The 21326-nt window shown below is 39.9% G+C and overlaps 4 protein-coding genes across 4 annotated transcripts; all 4 read left to right on the top strand.

The window, feature by feature from the left end:
- Positions 1 to 877: 877 nt before the first annotated feature.
- On the top strand, positions 878 to 2891 carry rnf183 (ring finger protein 183). The gene is made up of 2 exons (XM_034874941.1): positions 878 to 1016; positions 1729 to 2891. Exon 2 carries the CDS (start codon positions 1780 to 1782, stop codon positions 2692 to 2694), a length of 915 nt encoding a protein of 304 aa, XP_034730832.1. The 5' UTR covers positions 878 to 1016; positions 1729 to 1779; the 3' UTR covers positions 2695 to 2891.
- Positions 2892 to 3142: 251 nt separating this feature from the next.
- Positions 3143 to 7265, top strand: LOC117946658. Its single transcript, XM_034874942.1, has 2 exons — positions 3143 to 6037; positions 6131 to 7265. The coding sequence occupies exons 1-2, from the start codon at positions 5348 to 5350 to the stop codon at positions 6221 to 6223; spliced, it is 783 nt and encodes a 260-aa protein (XP_034730833.1). The 5' UTR covers positions 3143 to 5347; the 3' UTR covers positions 6224 to 7265.
- Positions 7266 to 8320: 1055 nt separating this feature from the next.
- On the top strand, positions 8321 to 12058 carry mgat1a (alpha-1,3-mannosyl-glycoprotein 2-beta-N-acetylglucosaminyltransferase a). The gene is made up of 3 exons (XM_034874783.1): positions 8321 to 9036; positions 9571 to 10499; positions 10732 to 12058. Exons 2-3 carry the CDS (start codon positions 9867 to 9869, stop codon positions 11428 to 11430), a joined length of 1332 nt encoding a protein of 443 aa, XP_034730674.1. The 5' UTR covers positions 8321 to 9036; positions 9571 to 9866; the 3' UTR covers positions 11431 to 12058.
- Positions 12059 to 12875: 817 nt separating this feature from the next.
- On the top strand, positions 12876 to 20866 carry sh3bp5la (SH3-binding domain protein 5-like, a). The gene is made up of 6 exons (XM_034873601.1): positions 12876 to 13572; positions 14282 to 14344; positions 14747 to 14875; positions 16646 to 16810; positions 17526 to 17699; positions 18803 to 20866. The coding sequence occupies exons 1-6, from the start codon at positions 13354 to 13356 to the stop codon at positions 19343 to 19345; spliced, it is 1293 nt and encodes a 430-aa protein (XP_034729492.1). The 5' UTR covers positions 12876 to 13353; the 3' UTR covers positions 19346 to 20866.
- Positions 20867 to 21326: the final 460 nt, after the last annotated feature.

Consider the following 21326-nt stretch of genomic DNA (forward strand, 5'->3'; position numbering starts at 1 on the left):
TCACGCTGGTAAAGTTGTACAACAAAGGGACTGGGTTTATTTAAAGATACTTTACTCAATCAATTGGAGTATATAAAAAAACATCAAATTCTCTTTACTTTAAACATATTTTTTATGTTTAGAATACCACCAGTGTGTTAATTCTAAACTTTTAAGCCAATCCAAAATGTTACCCCATATGTATCCATAAGAATTCAGGTGCCTTCATACAGCAGCATGTTTTTGTTAAGAGTAATGAAGCAGTCTGTTGTAAGAAAATCTTTTCAACAAAGAAAACAAAACTGTGTTGTTTTTTTAGCCTTGAGATGCATTCTGTTGTCATGAGGTGTAATATCAGTCATTCAAAAAACTCTGAGTAACTAACTGGGACTGTGCAGTTATGACAGTTAATGTTAGGCAGCTGTTCTTGTTAGGGTGTTAAAGCCACAGACTGTTAAGGTATGACATGTATGAGGTGCAGTGTTGACAGTACTGAATCCTTGCTATGCAGCGATAGTGGAATTGTCCCTACAGTCATTGCAGTTTTCTAGATTCATGCAACACATAAAGCTTGTAGGGCAAAATTAATATGCATGTGGCTCTCTTACATATCTTGTATTGAATTCTTGGTTAAACTAATGGCTGAGAAATATGTATTGGACTTTTGTTAATTTAATTGACTAATAAGAAAATGCAGCTGTAATCACATGCAGCGCTGCCTTAAAGCAACACTAGAATATCAGTAGTATATGGGTTCTGATGTGTGCTGTTATCTTAAGTACATGCAACACACATGAGACGCAAAATTAAACACTGGCTCACTACAGCTGGTCCAACTGGTCTGACGAGAAAAGAAAGAGGAGGAGGCAGCAGCGAGGCGGAGGGTTCACTGGACGAAATGCTGTGGGACAGTCAGAAACCAAGAAATGTTAGGAAAGCTGCATACACAAGAGGACTACAGGGATTGGAGAGAGACCAGAGTTAAATTGTCTTGTTTTTATTCATTAAGTCAACCAACATTCAATTTACCTCAGCAGGTTAGTGTGTGTGTGTGTGTTTTTATACAAAAAATGTCAATTTATTTAACGTCTTGTTCTTTGTCAGAAGAGCGTTTTTCTCTGCTGTTCTCAATCTTAATTAGTTTGAAAGCTTCTTAATCCTTAATGAACAGAACATTGTACACTTGTCACTGCACCTAAGGTTGTTGCAAATGTCTTCAAATGCTTTTCTACACGTTGAAGGACATCGGCTGCTAAAATGTCAGTTGTGTGCCTCCTTTAGGGTAAAATCTCGGAGTTAATGACTGACTTTGTAAGATGAACGGGTATGAGGGAATGTTTGCTATGACATTTCAAAACAATGAAGCTACGTCACAGACCAGTCCCACAATTTGTTTAGTTTTATTTTACAGGTTTCAACCCACTAAGTTCTCAGGATCATAAAGATCCCCATTTACGTAAATCTGTTTAAACCACTTCTCATGTTTGCTGATGGTTCCTGTGCAGGAAAGACTATAAAACAAGTACAGCAACTTATTATCAGGGCAAAAGCCCCGCATGCATGTTCAATAAATTAAAAAAAAAATCAACAGGTAGCATTTCAATTGCAATAGAGATAGCAAAAAGATTAGCCATTATTGCTTCATCATCATGAAACAGCACTGGTGACTGGTAAGGTTTATCAAGTCTGTTTCCTGTTCTGCTGATTTCTGTGAGCCAGTAAACTTTTTTCAACTTCAATCTTCCACAGCTCCAGTTGGGAAACAGAATTAGATTCTACCTCTAACATCATCCCTTCAACATGAACGATGACGAGGAGAGACACAGCCATGGAGCCAGGCAGGCCCCCAACGTCAAACCCAAACTCAATCAGAAAGAACAGAACAGCAAGGAGGACATGTGGAAGAAGGTTAGGCCTGCTCAAGTGAGGAGATCTAGGAGTACCGACTCGGAGAGGGGGGAAAGAGGCAGGAGGAGAGAACGAGACAACAGGCACCAGGCACATGGGAGTAAGCGGGGGAGGAGTGAAGAGACCCGGAGCAACAGGAGGAAGGTGAAACCCTCTGAAGATGATGTGGAGGACACTGAGTGTGCTGTGTGTTTCTGCAAATACAATAACATCTTCAAGACCCCCAAACTGCTGGTGTGCGGGCACACCTTCTGCCTGGAGTGCCTTGCTCGCATCAATGTAACCACTCCTGAGGTCAAGACCCTGTGCTGCCCTATCTGCCGTGCGCTGACCGAGCTCCCCCACGGCCAGGACCTGCCCCGCCTGGGCAACAATGAGGACATCATAAGCAAACTCCCATCACACATGCAGAGGGCACTGTCCATCCGCTTCAAGCGTAGCAAGGGCAAACTGCTCCTGAAGAACCCTCCTCCCAGAAGCCAGATCAAGTCTAACATCCTCAGCCTGCCTAAAAAGAGCCACAATGACCAGGTGACAGCAAGCGGTGACCTCCACGTGGATGCCATGGAGCAGGGAACAGTCACGACCTCTGTGGTGAACGTGGGCAGGCCTCCAAACAGGGTCAGAGGTCGCTTGCGCAGGTTGTTCCGCTCGAACCAGTGCTACTACGTTGTGGTGGGGTCCATCATTGCCATCACTGTGGCACTCATGCTGGTGGGGATTCTGGGCTTTGTGATCAAGCCAATTGTAAGGCCTGCAGGGAGGCCAGTCTCACAGAGTACGGGCAGTCCAGGAACAAGACCATGAAGGGGTCACGGGTGGACAGGCTGTAGAGATAAGACTTGTGACTTAAGGGGAGAAAGAGAATATTACTTCTTCTTCTCAGTGATCATGTTGCCTGCTTTTGTTCTAATGGTGAAGAAAAAGATAAGCACTGGAACACGTTCAGGACAGTTCACTGAAGCACAGGAATGAAGGAAAACAAGGGCACCAACATTGTTTTTTAATGAAGGACACGCCGACTCAGAGTTGCACAAAGGCAATAAACAAGGAAAAGGCAAACCTACCTTTTTCTTTTTTTTTTACTGTTTTATGAACACGTTTGTAATTAATGTGAAAGCCAAACATAGCCTATAACTGTATATTTATGGACAGTTAACATGCAATAACTTGTAAATGTTGAAATGCACCAAACATTGTAATATTAAGACTTGAGTATTGTTCAATTGTATCAGGCTGATTTCCACAAACGGTTTAGGGTTTGTTTGTAGAACAACTCATGAACAACCAAAGAGGATGTATAGGCTATATACAGTAAGTATTTTCTTTTTTTTCACTTTTTCCAAGAAGGGTTTTATTTCACATAAGTAAAGCATTTTTTCGAGAAAGAAAGCTCATAGTTCAGTATTTCCAAAAAGTATGGTAACAACTTTATTCATATGAACATTAGTTGTTGTCTTCTCTGTGTACAGTACAGTGGGGATATTCTGTCCATTTTCATGACACTTGTCTCAAGTAAAAACAGATTTTTTACATGTCTTCTTTAGAAACTCTGGTGGTGTAAACAGACCAGTTAACAGTGTAGTTTGAATTGTTATTTTAGCTCAGCTGCACATCTCGGTTGCTTAGGTGAAAAACCTGTTTGACAGCATGACTGTGTTTATGTTCATGGCATTGTGTCTGCTCAGTGACGTTAGCTTTGATGAGATATTGAGCTGAGATAAGTTATGTATGTAACATACCATCCAATTCTTTGGGTGTGGGGCGGACAAAACGTGACACAAAAATCAGTCAACAACAACCTGCAGGAACGACACAAGCAAATATTAGTTCAGTAAAATTGAAGTCTGTTTTTCCTGCAGTCCTTCAGCTTATTGGCTACACTTTTTAACTTAAAGGCAAGTTTTAAATAGCAAGATAAATGTAGCATTGTGATATAAGGTAAAGTAATGTTCTTCTATATTCCAATAATTGGTAAACAGTTAGTAAAACTGACAAAGACCATACACACATTACTCTTGCATGCCTGTCCCAAAAACGTGGGGGAATGTAAGTATAGTAGGCCACAATATTCAGGTTCTTGCACTTTACTTTTGTGTTTCCATTTTATGCCACTTTATTTGTACTTTCTCCCACAACATTTATCTGACAGTTGCATCAATGAATAACAAACCTTCTACTTTTTACTATTTTTAATTATTCCCATCAATAAGTAATACATAAACCAGCATACTGTGTAGTTTAATACTCCAATCAGAGTACAACTCCTACCAGTTACAGTATTCTACGCCACAGGATCTTAAGCTACCCTCACGCATGCTCACACTCATACTTTCACATATGCACCTCCCCACACAGTTTGACACCATCCATCCAATGGGGTATTTAAGCTTGTCTGGATTTTGGAAGCTTTGCTCTGCTCTGTGAATTCAATTTTGATTTAACAAGTGTTGTTCATTCCGTATTGTATCTCTAACCAACCCTTACAAACCTTCTCACATTCCCAGAAATTGTGTATTATTGCCTCCTTGTGTGTACCACATTTTATACAAACAGGGGAGAAAGAGGCAATAGAATTGATTTATTTTTGATTTAGTGTAGTTTAGTCTTGGCATGAGTTTGATGGTAATGGTGTTGGTTATATTTAGGCAATCTTTCCAGGTAATTCTAGAGTTATTTATTTTAAGAATATGTTCCAATCCTCATATATATTTTGGAGTGAATAGTTATGTGCCGGTGCTTCTTTAAAAACTTTACCTTTTCATTTCTTGTTTCCTCCTGAGTTTAGGAAAAGCCTCTGAGTAGCAAAGAGTTTCGTAGGGCTATAATAGCTCAAGTCAAAGTTATCTGTTATCCAGCTCTTTATAAAGGTATTTAAAAAGTTCCTTACTAGTTAAATTGACCCTATTACCAATTGTTCATCATGGCGTGACAAAGGGATGACAACTTTTGGAGATATGACTTGTAGCGGGTTCATGGTGAACGAAAAGCCCCAACCAGACGCTGCTTTGTGTTGAAACCACTGTTTTAATTGTTCAGTCTATAGAAATAATTGCTAATTATCATAACACAGTTTACCTCACATTTCCCTCTGAAATCCACTAAATGCAGTATAAAAGACTGTGGTAGGCCTACAAGAAAAGGTCCTGGATTCAGGTGCATCATATCTTATAAGCTGGAATGTTCCTACATCTTACTGTGTTTTGAGGTAGCCTTCTTGTACTTTACTTGGGTATTTCCACCCCCTAGAGACACGCCCACCTAAGCCCCTTCACGGACCATCGAGGCAAATATGGTAGGGTGCACCGGAGCAGAAAGACCCCCCCCCCTCTCCACTCCTTACGCAAATACACCTTCATACGTTATGTGACTGCATAGAGAGAGGTTAAACAGTAGGCATCTAAAAAAAAAAGTTCTGAAAAAGGAAGCGGCTTGTTTTGGATTTTTTCGACCATGATCCATGGCTTCCACACCCTCCACCTCTGCCGTGTCTGCTGTTCTCCGGTGTCGGGGAAATTTCTGGACCAGGAATCCGCCGACGAACCGGCCTGCCAGCTCGGCGTACAGCCTCGGTCTGACCGGCGACTCGCCAGCCGAGCGAACCCGGTCAAAGGAGGCGTCAGCTTGGGAGCCTTCTTTCCAAGGAGACCGTGTACTGGCGGGAAGATTATATAAATCTATCCATGTGGTTGTCATAATGTTGACAGAAAAAGATTCCTATGAAAGGAAAACATTGGGTCCCGCTAAACTTTTGCAATCCGCAGGGGACGCGCACTCATCTGGTGTCCAAAACGCGCTGGTGCGCCAGCAGGCCGGCAGGCTGATTTCTAACCTGCCTGGATTAACCATGTGCACTCAAATAATTCGGAAGATTATTAACAAAACATATGCTCCACACATCTGTAAAGTAATAATTGTTCAGAAAATGAATGAATTCCCAGTTTTGAACGTGCTCATAACGTTTCCATGGGTGATGGAGAATGCAAGACAAATGCCGTCTTTCGTGTTAACTGGCTGGTCAACCCTGAAGAGTAGCTGCGTGTCTTTGACTGCTCTGGTGTCAGAATTTATGCTGGTGGTGTTGTGGAGGTCCAGCAGCAGCCCTGATGATGCGCCGCAGCATCAAGACATTAAAAACAATGCGTTTCAGGTGAGCAAGGAGACTTCATGTAATACTTTTTAAATAATAACAAAATATGAATGCTATATTAGTTGCTGTATCATTGTATACGTTCTCTGTCAGGCCAATGGACACATCCACAGTCCCACTGGCATCACCTCTTCCAAGGACAACTTTGGCTCTGGACACATGATCCCGGAGGGCAGACCTGACTGATAGTCCAAGGCCTCAGCACCAAAAATACACACTGTGATCTAACCTTATTTATTGACTTTTACTTGGCTTTGAAAATGCACAAAGCACATTTGGACTTTAACCCAGTGACACAACAACTGGTTGTTTTTAGAACAGTTTTATTTTTTTTTGCTTTAAGGAAAAGTAAGAAATTCTGTAACAAGAAATACCTGAGAAACATCAGCCACATGCCTTGTTATTACATTAGTAAGCCTCCTGGTGGAGAGGTAACATACTGGAGGTGCATTTTTATTTTTGAGTTAGCTAAAAAAAAACTTATTTTGCAAACATGGAATGGAGTAAAATTAAAAGTAGGCCTGTTACATCTCAGAAAATGGAAATATTTAAATCAAATTTAAGTAAAAACTAAATGTGGAGGAGTAATTGAAAGATTTGTACTCATTCTTTCCTCTTGTGTTTTGAAGATGTTTGCTTGATTTTTCACTCTGAAATATAAAAAATACAGATCCTACAAATATTCAAGCCAACTTGCATAAATGTAGCCTTCTTTTATTCCTTCCAGCTTTTTTAAACAATGTCTTGTAAAGTATAAAAGTCATGACGGAAGAAGTAATTCAGATCTTTAGTAAAAGTAGCAGTTTAGCAATGCCTTTTATGTCCTCATACTGTTATTACTACTTTTTTTTTTAAAGATTTGAGTGTTTCTTCCACTAAATATGAGGCTATACCGTGGCCAGCCGTTAAATTAGCTTAGCATAAAGACTGGAAACAAGGGCATCAGCTATGGCTCATCTGGCTCTGTCCAAAGACAAGATCCACCTATACAGGACCTCTAAAGCTCATTGATTAACACATCGTATTTCATTTGTTTATGTAATAAGCTATGTGGGCTACAAAAGCTGATAGCAAAAATTACAATTCACCAGTTAAGGCCCAACTAGTTGAGACAAGTAACTCTACTGATTGCCAAGCATGTGACACTAGCCCAGAAATAGTTTGGCACGTAAAGCCCCTTAAAATGTCTTTACACTTCTTCTTCTTTCAACAAAAGTAGGTAGGCATGATTTGTCACATTTGGATAGAGGTGTGGTCTCCCACACCACAAGTTGTGTAATATCCACTGCCCCATTACTACCACCATTTAACCTTTATTTAACCAGGTAGGCCATTGAGAACAGGTTCTCATTTGCAGTGGCGACCTGGCCAAGAGAAGCGTAAGCATACAAGACAACATAGTTTCACATTCAACATAGTACAGGAAAACAGAATACAACAGGCTACAAAATTACAGATTAAATAGGCAGCTCAAGCCGGCGCAAAGTGAGGTGTAAGTAAGTTGATGGATATGTGAAAGTGCTATGGTGATTATTTAATGTACATGAAATAGACAATTTATAACATTGCTGGGAAGTAGTGAAGAGTCAGAGTACAGTTAGTGCAAGATGTAATCTAATTAGAGATGTGGATCAGTAATAACACAGTAAACATTAACAGTCTGTCAAAATACTGTATGTAGTAAAGAGGCAATATACAGAGTGAGTGCAAATATTGCGGTAGAAACATGAATAACACAGTATACATGACAATGCAGTCTATATGAAGGTTAAATGCTGAGATGAAGTAGAGAGTCAATGTACAGTATGGGCAAAGTGTGGACTATAGTGATGTTGAATAATCGTAGCACAATATACATTAATAGACAGCACAATGTAAAGGCTGAAATGTAGTGAAGAGTCAATATGGAGTTAGTGCAGGTTTTGGTCTGAATAGCAAAGTAGGTGTACATGTGCAAAAACAAAAAAACAAAAATTGCATGACAACAAGGTGTTGCTACAGTGGTGGGGAGAAATACAGTTATGCATGCCCAATGCAGCTGAAATAAGCTGGTGAAAGAAGTAGATCGAGGATACTCCGAAATTTTGCTCAAATCAAAGTAGCAATACCACAGTTTAAAAATTCCCAAGTAAAAGTCATGCATTCCAAATATTACTTAAGCAAAAGTACACACTCTTGACACCAATCAATTACTGGATGATAATTAGTATTGCATTTTGTTTTAATTAGCCTAGTTAATTCTGTAATCATTGTCTAAATCTGCAAAGTAGTAACTGATGTCAAATATGCCTAAGTAATTGAGTATAAAGTACAATATTGCCCTGAAATTTTGTAGAAGTACAAAGTATCATAACATGGATATACTCAAATAAATTAGGCTACAAGTAGTACCTGAAAATCGTACATAACTAGGCCTGCAGTACAAGACCTATATTAGTTAGGAAACACCCTACAGATAAAAAAGTATGTTATATAAACGCTGTTATATGCTGTTTGGGAGGTTGTCATCAGTGTGTAGAAAATCAAAACCACATGTCTCCACTAAACCAAACACTTTGCCACTGACTTCTCTGCAGCTCAAGCAGAATATGTATGTTGTTACATAAGATAGGATCTCTTCATTAACATATTTTGACACCACAGTGTGTGAAAGCAGACAATAAATGTTTACAGAGACATCAAAGCTTGCTGTTTCTTAATTAGCTCCTCTGAGAGCCGCTCGGACGTCTAAGTGTTGCGTAATTTCTCAAGGTGACAGTTAAGGCGGGACTTCCCGTGACTGCTCGCTACCCAGGAAGTCGTCGTGTTACTTTTCCTCCTCCTCTTCCAGTCTTGTGAGAAACAAGATCAACTAAAGGGGGGTTAGGTTGCTTTTATAGCCGGGAAACTAACAAGAGAACGGTTTCACGTCGGCTCCAAACCGTCCTCTCTTCTCGTGTTGTTCAACTTTGCTGCTTGTCATCGAAGAAATGGCCACAAAAAACAGACACGCTTAAAAGGTAAGGGCTAATTTCAACACGCTCCTCCTCAAGCTACAGTATTTACAGTGTAACTGGTATAACCTGCTGAGCACTCGGGAAAACAGCGAGGTAGGAAGTCGGTGTTTATGGTTGTGTTTTATTGTCTAAATAACGCGGTTTGGCGTATATTTAGCGAGGCAGCCACAGGTGATAAAACCAAATCGATCAGAGAAAGGGTGAATCATCACTCCAGTTCACAGGGAGCAACTTCCTTCGAAAAAGACATTAGCACTTATAAAGGTTTTCATTGGTATCTTTTTTTTAAACAATGTTGTTACACACGTCTTACTTCCACTTTGTTTTCACTTTTATTGCAAACTTTATTTTTTTTAAGTACGTTGTGTTTACTTTTATTGGAAATGTATGTTCTTAACTAGCAAAGTTAGTACTTTGCTCTACTATATTGTTTGTTCCATTTCTATGTATTGTATGCACCAAACACCCCAAATTCCATGCAAGGGTAAACTTACTTTGGCAATAAATCCTATTCTGATTTTGTTCTTATTATTTCAGATTTAAGAGGATGTTAAAAGTTGAGGATCTGTCAGAATCACAACTTTACTCCAAGATGAGTCCTGTCCATCATATTCCATCGATCTTCACCATCATTGACACTGTATTGTGTCCCTATAACTTTAGTAACTTCCAAGTGTGCCAACAACGTGACTCCAGATCTCTGATTATGTGCTTGTGATGATAAAAAGGCCGCCTTTTCCATATCCCATACCTATTGTCTGTAACAAGGACACATCTTTCTATTCCGACCCTGTCCTCCTGAACCCACCCTCCTCCCTTATAGTTTCTGGGCGATGTTTCGCAAGAGAGGCTCTCTTATTTTTTGCGGTGCGTTCCTGTTTATCACCTGGAATGCCATATTGGTGCTTCTGCTGTGGGGCAGGCCCTCACCCAGCCAGCCGGGCGAGACGGGCGGAGAGCACGGAGAAGTGGCTGAAAGGCCCACTAATGATATGATGGGAGATGTGCTCCGAATGGCAGACACGTTTGAAGCCGAGCTTGAAATGCAGAAAGAAATCCTGATGCTGATCAAGAATCAGAAGTCGCTGTGGGAGCCGTCAAACAAAAACGGACCAAAGGTTGTTGTCCCACGTCAGCCTGTCATTCCCGTGTTAGTAATCGCCTGTGACAGGGTCACCGTGAGGCGCTGCTTGGACAAACTCCTGGAGCTCCGTCCTTCAGCAGAGCTTTTCCCAATCATAGTGAGTCAGGACTGTGGAAACGCCGAAACTGCTGAGGTGATCCGTTCTTATGGAAATCAAGTAGTTCATCTGAAACAGCCGGATTTGTCAGATATCGCTGTGCGACCAGAACATAAGAAGTTTCAGGGTTACTACAAAATCTCCAGGCATTACCGCTGGGCTCTTAACCAAGTGTTCAAGACCTTTTTTCATTCCTCTGTTGTGATTGTAGAGGATGACCTTGAGGTAAACATTTCATCAATAAGTGGCATCAAATTGCTCCAGTTCATGCTTTTTTAAGTCTTTTAATGAGGTTCAAAAGCCTATGGTTGCATTTGAATGTTCATTATTTTTCAATATTAAACAATGAATAAGATGGATATTTTCACAGTTGTTATTTTTTCCTTAAAACTGTTGATTTCACTTGTTGACAGGTGTTATGTTAAACTAAAATGACATAATTCATCTCCTACCCTAGGTGGCGCCAGACTTCTTTGAGTACTTTCAAGCGTTGCTGCCACTCCTGAAATCCGACCCCAGTCTGTGGTGCGTGTCAGCCTGGAATGACAATGGCAGGGATGGCTACGTGGATCCAGGAAAGGCTAACCTGCTATACAGGACAGACTTCTTTCCAGGTCTGGGGTGGATGCTCCTTAAGGAGGTGTGGGAGGAGCTGGAGCCCAAGTGGCCCGCTTCATTCTGGGATGACTGGATGCGTCAGCCAGAGCAGCGCCGCAATCGTGCCTGTATACGTCCAGAGATCTCACGAAGTTTAACCTTCGGCCGGAAAGGAGTGAGTCTGGGTCAGTTTTATGACAAGTACCTGCGATACATTAAACTGAATACCGAATTTGTGTTTTTCACCAAGTTAGATCTGAGTTACTTGAAGGAGGGGACATACAGAGAACATTTTGAGAAGGAGGTTTACAGTGCTCCCCTGGTTACATATGAAGATGTTAAGCAGGGACAGCTGAAAGGAACTGGGCCCTTCCGCCTTCAATACTCAAGTAAGGACAGTTTCAAAGTGCTGGCCAAAAACCTGGGAGTGATGGATGACTTGAAGTCTGGAGTCCCAAGGACAGGATACAGAGGAGTGGTCAGTTTCATCTCAAGAGGAAAAAGAATCTACTTGGCCCCTCCTCCAGGATGGACCCAGTATGATCCCAGCTGGAGCTGATTATCCAGAAAACAGTGTATGTGGATAAGCCTTTTTTGTAATCTCTGAATGTCAGTTGGGGAAACATTCCAGACCAAAGACTGATGTATTTAAAGTTTCTCTTTGAGCGAATGATATGTAAGTCTTTGATAATGCTGAATGGATTTTCTCTCTTTCTGGTGTTGCCAATGCTACTCAGGTCTTTTTCATTACTCCGAAACAATCTTATAATGCAGGACACCTGCCTGAACTGTTTGTTAGACACGGCCGCTGTAATTCACCAGACATCTATTTTTATATCCTGCTAATTGTGCACATGACATCCATAAATATATTCAATGCAATTACCTAATTTGCCACTTTTGTTTAAATTATTTTCAAATAATGGTAGTCTATGTGAACTGTTTATGTCTGGTACAAATATGAAAATATATTCTGTGGTATGGTTGCTTATGGTGGTGGTGACTGGTCATACCTGCAGTATAATCTGTCATTTGATTATCATCGTCTTCTATAAAAAAACAGTTCTTCCAGCTTACATTTGAATGTCACATCATTTTGTTGAATAATTCTCCAATGTAGTACACCTTGCAGGTTTGTAACCCGAGTTTGTATATTTTGGCATTAAAAAAAGCAATTTGCTTTTTGATGAGTTGCTTGAGTCCGTTAGCTTTCACAGATTGCCATATTTTCTCAGTTCATATTAAGACAAGATAAAACTTTATTTATCACGAAGAAAATTGTTGTGCCGCTAATGCAGTACAAAGTGGGAAAGAGTACAACAATATAGAGGGCAAATAAACAAAGTGTAAACCGTAAAGATGATCAAAAAAGTGCAAAACCCAAATGTAAACAGGTGGTCAATAAGTGTCGTCAATATTACTGGTTAACAGTAGGGTACAAATTTAAAATACACACGTCAAAACAGCTGACCGTGGAGATCATGAACATACAGGTTGCTGGTAAGGTGCAATCGTATGTAAATATATTAATATGTCAGTTATTATTATTTCAATTATGCACCATACAAATGTATGAAAAGGCTTTAGGCCGCCCTACACGTTATTGTAGGCCCAGTTGAATATGCAACTCAATTCTATACGGGGGTCCCTGCTTCGTCATCCTTGGCCTAAAACACGTTGAAGCCCCATGAACTAACACAATAGTGTTACAGGATAAATAATATCCACTTAGGAAGTTACTTAAGAGTAAATCTTTACCGCCAAAATTCAAACCCACCGAACATTATTTAAGATTCTAGTAAAGCCATGATATAGCTACGATACAGGTTTTAAAGAAAATACAGAATATACTTTAGTGTAGTAACACTAATGAGACATTCCATTTCTAGAAAGAAGTCGTATAATACGTGTTTGCGGAAACGTTACTCGCTCAATTTCATTCTGCATCTGTGCCAGTGATGTCTACGGAAGCCGACCTAGCCCACACGTTTCAGCGCATCCGTTTCGGAACTAATGCTCCTCTGTTTACTTCATTTGTAATGATGCTGATGTGAGACAGAAACTGCTAGCTAGCTAGCTAGCCTAGCTAAAGTAATAAAGAACCGGTAAGAGATGGATAAAAAAACACATGTGATGGGGGGACAGACTAATTGGTCTCCTCTTATGTTTCATCTGAGTATAGCTATTTGTTATCACCTATTTGCTGTTAACTAACCGTGACATTCTTACTGACGGTGAGCCTTAGCGAGCTAGGGTGCAGGCTATGCTAGCTTTGCAGTGGGTTCGTGTTTCGGTGTAATCCGGTATGGCAGATTGCAAACTCAGCAACACTCGCCACCACCGGAAATATTTTCTAATTTACCCCTGGTGAGTAACACAACCGTTGTTATCAGGACCCGGACTTTTAGGTTAATTAGCCACCACGTCTGCTGGCGAAGCAACCTTAGCTAACGCCGCTGCTAGCGAAACTGTGTGGCCTGGAATGGAGCCAGGCGATTTGCGAGAGAGCCCCGCCGGATCCGGGGAGTCAGACGTGGGGGATTGGAGGGAGGTTATTCCCGGTGGGGACGAGGAAACTAATGGAACAATACTAGAGACGGCGCTCAGGGACACCTGCGAGGAAGTCGAAAATGAAAAACAAAAAGGAGTTGGTGAGCAATTACACAGCCCCTACGAGGAAGAACTGGACCCCAGAATCCAGGTATCAGAAACTGTTGATCGCTTTGTTAGTGGTTATTTAACCTCCATCACAAATGTAAACATATTAATCAGCCAGGATGTAGGCATTGTTAACAGTACCTGGTAGCTAACACTGGTATGACTTTGATTGAGCCTAACGGAGAGGTAACGTTAACTATGAGGGGCTGGTTATATGCTATGTGCATAATCTGTGCAAATCTGGTTGTAAAATCAAAAGTGAGTATCTTGTTAATTGCACCGACATGCACACTGCACCATAGTAACATACCTAGTATGTAATTTTATTCCAGCCCCAATGTGCCTCCTGTGCATTCAACCATTCCACCATTGCATTTAAATGTAATCATAATACTGTATATGAGATATAAACTGAAGCTATGTTCATCCAGACTGTATGTGTTGAAAGAATATGCAATTTCTTTTTTCTAGTTGTTGCTCTAGGTTTCTGCCTCTTAAAAGGAAGTTTTTCCTCGCTTCTGGCGCCTAGTGCTTGCTCTTGGTGGAAATTGTTGGGTTTCTGTAAACAACATCATAGAGTACAGTCTATTGTTTAATAACAGTTTATGAAAAAAGCAATGAGATAACTGTTGTTGTGATTTAGCGCTACATAAACAAAATATAATATAATTGAATTGAATTGAATTGAATTGAATTGAATTGAATTGAGTCAAATTAATAAGGGCCTAAATCAGCACGTTTCCCCCCCACAGGAAGAGTTGGAGCATCTTAATGAAGCCAGTGCAGAAATCAATAGACTAGAGCTCCAGTTGGATGTAAGTAAAACATAAACATTTCTTAGTAAACGGAAATACACTTTCCACCTAATTAGGGCATTTGTTTAGTCTTCCTACACCTCTGAAAAATATGTAAAACAGATGGAATGAAACACGTTGATATTGACAAAATTCATGAGAAATGTGAAAAGAACATTAACTAACACCCTAGTGTAGAGTCTCTGCTGTTGAATATTTTGTTAGTCCTCACCAATATGACACTTTTGTTTTCAATACCTTTAAGCATAATGTCTGGAAAAGTCAGAACCTGTTAAATGGAAAATGTTTGTGTGCTGATAGTAGTACACTCAAGTGAATTGATTGCTCACTTGTAGCCATACTCCTTTGTGGAATCTAATCAGTCATATCTAATCTTGTCATTTTCATGCATTAACCATCCAGGATGCCAGATCAGGGTACCGGAAAATCCTCACAGAGTCTGCCAGGAAGCTAAATGCTCAGAGCTCTCAGCTTGGTGGCTGCATAGAGAAAGCAAGACCTTACTACGAAGCTCGTCGCCTTGCGAAAGAGGTACACGCAAACATCATGTGTGTCGAAAAATATTTAAATGTGTATTACCTGTTTAAAATATTGTTGTTTAAAGGCAAACTGGGGTATGTACTCGGGGTGTCAATTTTGAGTTTTAGAATGATAGAGTATTATATTTGCACAATATTACAATATTTGCTGATATCAAAGTCTTCCATGATACGAATGGAATTTTATTCAGTTCAGGTGCCTGAGATTGAGACATCATACAGTGGCTTGAATAAGTTTATTCACCCGTGCTAAAGTTGATTTAGAAAGAGGAATAAAAGAAAAAAACCTCTTTTAGAAATCGATCTTAATGCCTTAATTAAAAAAAATCAGAAAATCCCACCTTTTAAGGACACTAATTTTCTTTGTGAATGATTAATGTTTTGTAAATAAATACATGTTCTTCCTTAAAATACAAGGGGCATAAGTACACACACCTCTATGTTAGATTTCCATAGAGGCAGGCACATTTTAATTTTTAAAGGCCAGTTATTTCATGGATCCAGGATACTATGCATCCTGATAAAGTTCCCTTGGCCTTTGGAATTAATGGGGATGAAGATCATCTCTCAATGCAAATCCAACCAGCTATTAAGCCAACCTTTTACAATACATTATTCATTCTCAAAGAAAATTGGTGTCCTTAAAAGGTTGGATTTTCAAAAAAAAATTGGAATAAGGGATTAAGATCAATTTCCAAAAGATGTTTTTTTTATTCCTCTTTTTAATCAACTTTAGCATGGGTCTGTAAACCTATTCTAGCCACTGTATTTCCATTTAACACAATTAGTTTCATTTATATTAACTCACAAAAAGCAACTAAAATATGATTTGACAATTTTATTATTGAACTCTTCCAGACATTAATATGAAAAAGAAACTATTATTTTTAACAAAAAATAAATATTTATGGAAATTTTAAAATGGTAAATAAATCAATCCAGATTGAGGTATTGTTTCACCCCTAGTATGTATGCCTTTAAATACAGTATAATAGAAATACAGCTAAATATATTGAGATGCAAGAGTCCACAATACTAGAATAAAAATAGTGCCTAAAATTTTGTTTGTTCTAGCCTCAGTGTAAGGAAGGCCATCTGAAGTGTCCTCAGACTCGGCACACAGATTCAAGGGTGTAGACATATTGGGATCTGATTGTTCAGACAGCATTTAGGGGTGCTCAGGGGCACATTTGTCCACATAAATAGTGTAGTGCTACTGAAAATGCATTCCTTTTTAACAGGACTTTTCCCCTACACACTGTTACCTATGCCAAACAACAAAGCCAAGATTTGGAAAATCATGTATTACCTATATTGCAACTATTTCAGTTTTCATTATCTAAAAGTATATCTGAGCAGAAAACAGAGCTCTAATCCCAAGCAGTCATTCAATATGCATGTAAGATTCCTTCTAATGCCAGGTGTAAGCTGCAATCCAACTTTACTGGATGTAACCATACACACAATCCAAATACTTGTTCTGCTACTGCAGGGGCTCTAGCAATATTGTGATATTTTCTTTATGGGAAATTGTAAACATTTAAAAACGTACTTTAAATAAATGATTGTATTTATTTACCTAACTGTTTCTATATTTATTGGCCGGATAGACTAAACCTCATTATATTTGTAAATCAAAAACTATAATTTACAAATACAATTTCACAGAGATCTGACTGTAATTGGATTTAACAGAACAGGGGATGTGTCCTTGTCATATTCCACTTCTGTAGGCTGTACATTTTTTGTCTGCTCTCCGTAGGCACAGCAAGAGACCCAGAAGGCAGCTTTGAGCTATGAGAGAGCGGTCTCTATGCACACAGCTGCCAGGGAGATGGTCTATGTAGCAGAGCAGGGCTTGATGGCTGATGGCAAGAACACCCTGGATCCCACCTGGCAGGAGATGCTCAACCATGCTACTTCCAAGGTAACAGAGAGGAGGAGACATGCTGTACACATGCTATTAAACAATAATATCAGACCTGGGTTGAGTGGGCCATGTACAGTTGTGTTGTGCTTCCACAACAGTCAGACTCATGTTTGACAGTTAAAGAGCCCCTTATATACACCTTTTCAGCATCCTTTTTGTACTCTTGGGGCCTACTACAATAGGTTTACATGCTTTGAAGTTAAAAACATGCTACGTTTTTAATACTGCCAATTGCTGCAGTGCCTCCAACCTCTGTCTGAGCTCTTGGCCCACCTTCCTGAAAAGCCAAGTCTGCTCTGAGTGGTCAGCTTTCCCACTCTGTTGTGATTGGTCAACCAAATGTAAACTAGTCACTGGGTTGGCTCTGCTGACTCTGGCCGCACCTATGGGTAGCAAAAATGAAAAATTTGGGCTAGTTGTCTCAATCAATGACATCATTAATTGATGAATTTCCAACAGGAATGTGGGCGATCCGTTTTATGCAGTTGAGAAAGTGCTGTCTGTGGGAGAAAAAAGCTCCATTTGGAGTGAAATGTTTTTTTTTGTTGTACTTTATACATCTATTGCAAACACAAAGAGACAAATCCATAAAAAAGGCATTATAGGGACTCTTTAAATACGGATCAAACTTTAGTGGAGACAATGATAGAATGAAGATTGTGTGTGTGTGTGTGTGTTTGGGTGTTCCTACTCCTGTGTGTGTCTCTCACAGGTAAACGAAGCTGAGGAAGAGCGACTCCGCAGTGAGAGGGAGCACATGCGGGTCACGCACGCCTGTCAGGAAGCCGAAGCTCGGGTTCAGATGCTGCAGAAGTCCCTAAAAAGAGTCATTGTGAAATCCAAACCTTACTTTGAGCTCAAGGCCCAGTTCAACCACATACTGGAGGTAATGCAGACATACAGAGCCCAGTAATACCTCTGTTTGTGAAACCTTAACCACAGACGGGATGAAGAAAATCAGTTGTTCTGTTGCGTTGAAAATATGCTGCTGAGTTGGCAAAAAACATGCTGTAACATATTCTGTATGTTATGAATTTATTGGAGGTCACTGGTAGATTATGGCATAAAATCAATCCGGGATGGCTATGGTTAGGATTTTATCAATACGGTACTGCTTATCAATTCAATACTCTTTTCTATGCTACTTCTATAACTCTAATTCAAAGAATAAAGACATAAGAAGAATTTACATTTATTTTATTTTTCAGAAATAAGTCAAATTGTTTCCTGTGTAAATAACCAGACAAAAGCAATTGTTTCAAATGTCTGGTCTAACAACTATAAGCAATACAAAATCAGTTGGCAGAACAGTTCAATCTGGGTTTAACAGAGCATAATAACTTGGAGGAGCAGAATAGATGGTTCACCTTTAAAGTCAGTCAGCCCACATTATGTAAGTGAGCCTGGACCACTTTATCTCCTTGGTCACGTTGGGTCTAACCCGTCACTTTATCAGCGGGTGGAACTTGGCTTGGTCTTGACTGGTTGACGCGTTTATTCTTCGACAATTAAACTTTACACACACTGCACTGCTAGCTTAACAGCTATAACCTTACTGTTTAATATTCATCAATGACACACACACAGACAGACAGACAGACAGACACACACATACAAAGTTCTAGGTTCACAGCTATCTTCACACTCCGTGTTACACATACACACATTGTCTGTCTCTTTTCTTACTCTCTGCAGCTCACTTGTTTACGTTATACAGGCATTATACATTATTACAGACACACTGAGTTATCCCTTAAAGGAGTTTGCTACTTGCTGTATAGCCTAACACATTTTAGTTTAAAAAACATACCATACTTGGCAGCGTGACATCAAAAACAATAGCAGTACCCTTTGTCCAGCAGCTTATCGATATTTTGGTTCTGACAAGTCTAGAATTGGTATCAGTTTAGCACCGGTTCTTGACACGATTGCTAAAAATAATTGTAAAAATTGATGAAAAAAGTGTCTGTGCCCTCTGTGTGACTCCAGGAGAACAAAACTAAAGTGCTGCAGCTGGAACAGCACGTAGCCAAAGTAAAGACCCGCTACTCCATCGCCTTAAGAAACTTGGAACAAATCAGCGAGCAGATCCACGCTCAGAGGGGGAGGGACCAGGCCAAGGGAGGATGCACCAGTGTCTGCGGTGGGCGGAGTCCCCCCGTTGGAGCAGAGTCCGACATCAGAGTTAAGAAAGAAGGCGGAGCGTGCGGCGGTGGTGCGACGGGGAAGGATAGAGTGGCTGCAGCCATCGACCTGGAGAAATACAAGGACAAGGAGAATGAAAAGGAGAGGGAGCGGGCGGGGTCGGACTCCCTTTCGGTCTTCAGCCTGCAAACCATCGCCTCCGACTTAGAGAAATATGACTCCATTGAGCACCTCGGGGACCTCAGCGATGTAGGGAGCGTAACCGGGGATGAGGGGGAGAAGGAGAGAGGCGGAGTGATTGATAGAAGAGACAAGCTGGCGGAAGCGAGCGCCAAAGAGCGCCAGCAGCAGTTCTACAAGCAGCACCACCGAAGCTTCAGTTTGTGAGGCTGTCATAGATAAAGCATATAAACACTTCAGAAGTAAAATATGTGAGTTATCAAAAAAGTAAAAAATAGGACAAACATCCCTAACACATAGGTACCAACCAAAGTAAAAGATAGCAAATTGTCTGCAAATGTAAAACTGGTGTAATGCAGTTAAAGATGTATGAAATATGATGGTGTAAATAAGCTCATGTATGTTGACTGACAAAAAATTCTAAAGCTGACACTGATCAATAGTTAATATTGCAGCCTACTTAGAACACTACTGAATCTAAAGAGCTGTCAACCCTCCAGGACAAGTATACAGTATATTCACTCCCTCTGAGGGATTCTGGGTAGAATGTGTTCCTTGAGTACATAGGAACAGCAAAGAATGATCTTACTTTCCCTGATCCTAATCTAATTTCGTGGGACCAGTTGTTCCCCCTACATTCTTGTCTAGTCTCAAGGTAGAGGGGTCACAGGGTCTCTCCATATACACTGAAATTCACACTCCTATTCACAACTCAAGTTGGTGTGCAGGAAAAAATGACAAAAACGATTCCCTGTCAGTGCAGAGTGAAAGCATGCTTGAATTCACATTTCATATATTTATTTCCAGTAACTTGCTGCAAGCAGTGCTTTATATTTGGCACGAGAGAATGCGTTTTTTGAAAATTCCTGAAATGATGAATGGAGTGCGAAAGACTCCTACCACTCCAACAGCATGCACTCCTAGTTAACTATCTAACAGACATTGAGGACATGCATTCAGGGCTATATGCTGATACAAAAACTAAGATTAAAGCTAAGGTGATGAAGCTGTAGCCATGTTTCTCTTTTTATGTTGCTATGGTGTAGTCTTGTGGTGCAAAAGCCTTGTCCAAATTTTTTATTTTTTGGATATTATATTTATATGAGTGGTTTTTTTGGCAGCGAATGCATTTCCACTTGTTAGCCGTTTCAAAAGCAATTTGCCCTTGTAATTTGAAGTGTGCCTTGATAAGTAACACATTTAGCATGAGTAGCACTTAGCTGGAAACTCATCTTTGGTTCTGATTAGAACCATTTAAAGAACAAGTGTGTGCCCTTTTATTATTATGTTTTCTTCTTCTTTTTTTTAGAACATTTTAATAAAATTTGTCAGCCAGGTGCCATTTCTGATGAGACTTGAAGATTTATGATTTTTATTTTTTTTAGATTTCTATATTTTCTTTTATATTTTACTTTGATTGTCAAAGTGTAAGATGCGAAACAAAGTCAAGACAATGACTTGTAAATGTATGTAATTATTATAAAGCTGGAAAATATCAAGATGTATAGTAACATGAATTAACTGATTTGAATGTTTGATTGTTCTGGATATTCACAATTTGTCATGTGTATTTCAATCATTGTTGCAGTTTGTCCGAAACACCCCACCATCACTTCTGTCTTAATAATTAGTCTTTACCCTTTTAACGGCATTTGTTATTTAGTCAGAATGGCACTTTCCAGTTAATGCATTGTCATATCTATAATCAATAAACCAGATCATACTTCTTGGGCTTGTGTAATTGCCATATTTTCCTATTTATTTGATTTGTTGTAGGACTTGTAGAATTTAATGTAGAGAGGCAGATTAGGATGTGAGTTCTTGTTTTACAGATGCAGGAAGAGGGATGGCGAGAGACAGAGGGAGAGGTTATGTCTTTCCCAGCCTGCCTTCAATTATTCAGCAGCTATATAAATATGAAGCAGGATCTCAGAATAGATGGCAGAAGAGAAGCAGAGGCTGGTGGAAAAACAAAAGAGGAAGATAAAGGAGGCAATGGGATTGATTTCAGAGTTGACCAGTGTTGTAGAAATGACTGATTGCCGCTTCGTCGACTTAACTCCAAAGGGCTTTAGAAAAAGGCTTAACAACATAGTCACTGCAAATACCACAGGCAGCGCCATATCCGCACCCCCATCCGTGTCTAGTCTCCTGCCGTGATACAATTATTAACGTTGGATAGATTCAC

This window comes from Etheostoma cragini, chromosome 6 (assembly GCF_013103735.1).
Source record: "Etheostoma cragini isolate CJK2018 chromosome 6, CSU_Ecrag_1.0, whole genome shotgun sequence".
NCBI classification, from domain to species: Eukaryota; Metazoa; Chordata; class Actinopteri; order Perciformes; family Percidae; genus Etheostoma; species Etheostoma cragini.

Excerpts from the sequence above, each read along its gene's own strand:
- sh3bp5la (XM_034873601.1), top strand. The coding sequence starts at position 13,354 with ATGGAGCCAGGCGATTTGCGAGAGAGCCCCGCCGGATCCGGGGAGTCA. Across the intron at positions 14,876-16,645 it reads CTCGTCGCCTTGCGAAAGAG|GCACAGCAAGAGACCCAGAA; the intron begins GTACACGCAAAC and ends TGCTCTCCGTAG. Across the intron at positions 17,700-18,802 it reads AGTTCAACCACATACTGGAG|GAGAACAAAACTAAAGTGCT; the intron begins GTAATGCAGACA and ends GTGTGACTCCAG.
- mgat1a (XM_034874783.1), top strand. The coding sequence starts at position 9,867 with ATGTTTCGCAAGAGAGGCTCTCTTATTTTTTGCGGTGCGTTCCTGTTT. Across the intron at positions 10,500-10,731 it reads TTGTAGAGGATGACCTTGAG|GTGGCGCCAGACTTCTTTGA; the intron begins GTAAACATTTCA and ends CTCCTACCCTAG.
- LOC117946658 (XM_034874942.1), top strand. The coding sequence starts at position 5,348 with ATGGCTTCCACACCCTCCACCTCTGCCGTGTCTGCTGTTCTCCGGTGT. Across the intron at positions 6,038-6,130 it reads TTAAAAACAATGCGTTTCAG|GCCAATGGACACATCCACAG; the intron begins GTGAGCAAGGAG and ends GTTCTCTGTCAG.
- rnf183 (XM_034874941.1), top strand. The coding sequence starts at position 1,780 with ATGAACGATGACGAGGAGAGACACAGCCATGGAGCCAGGCAGGCCCCC.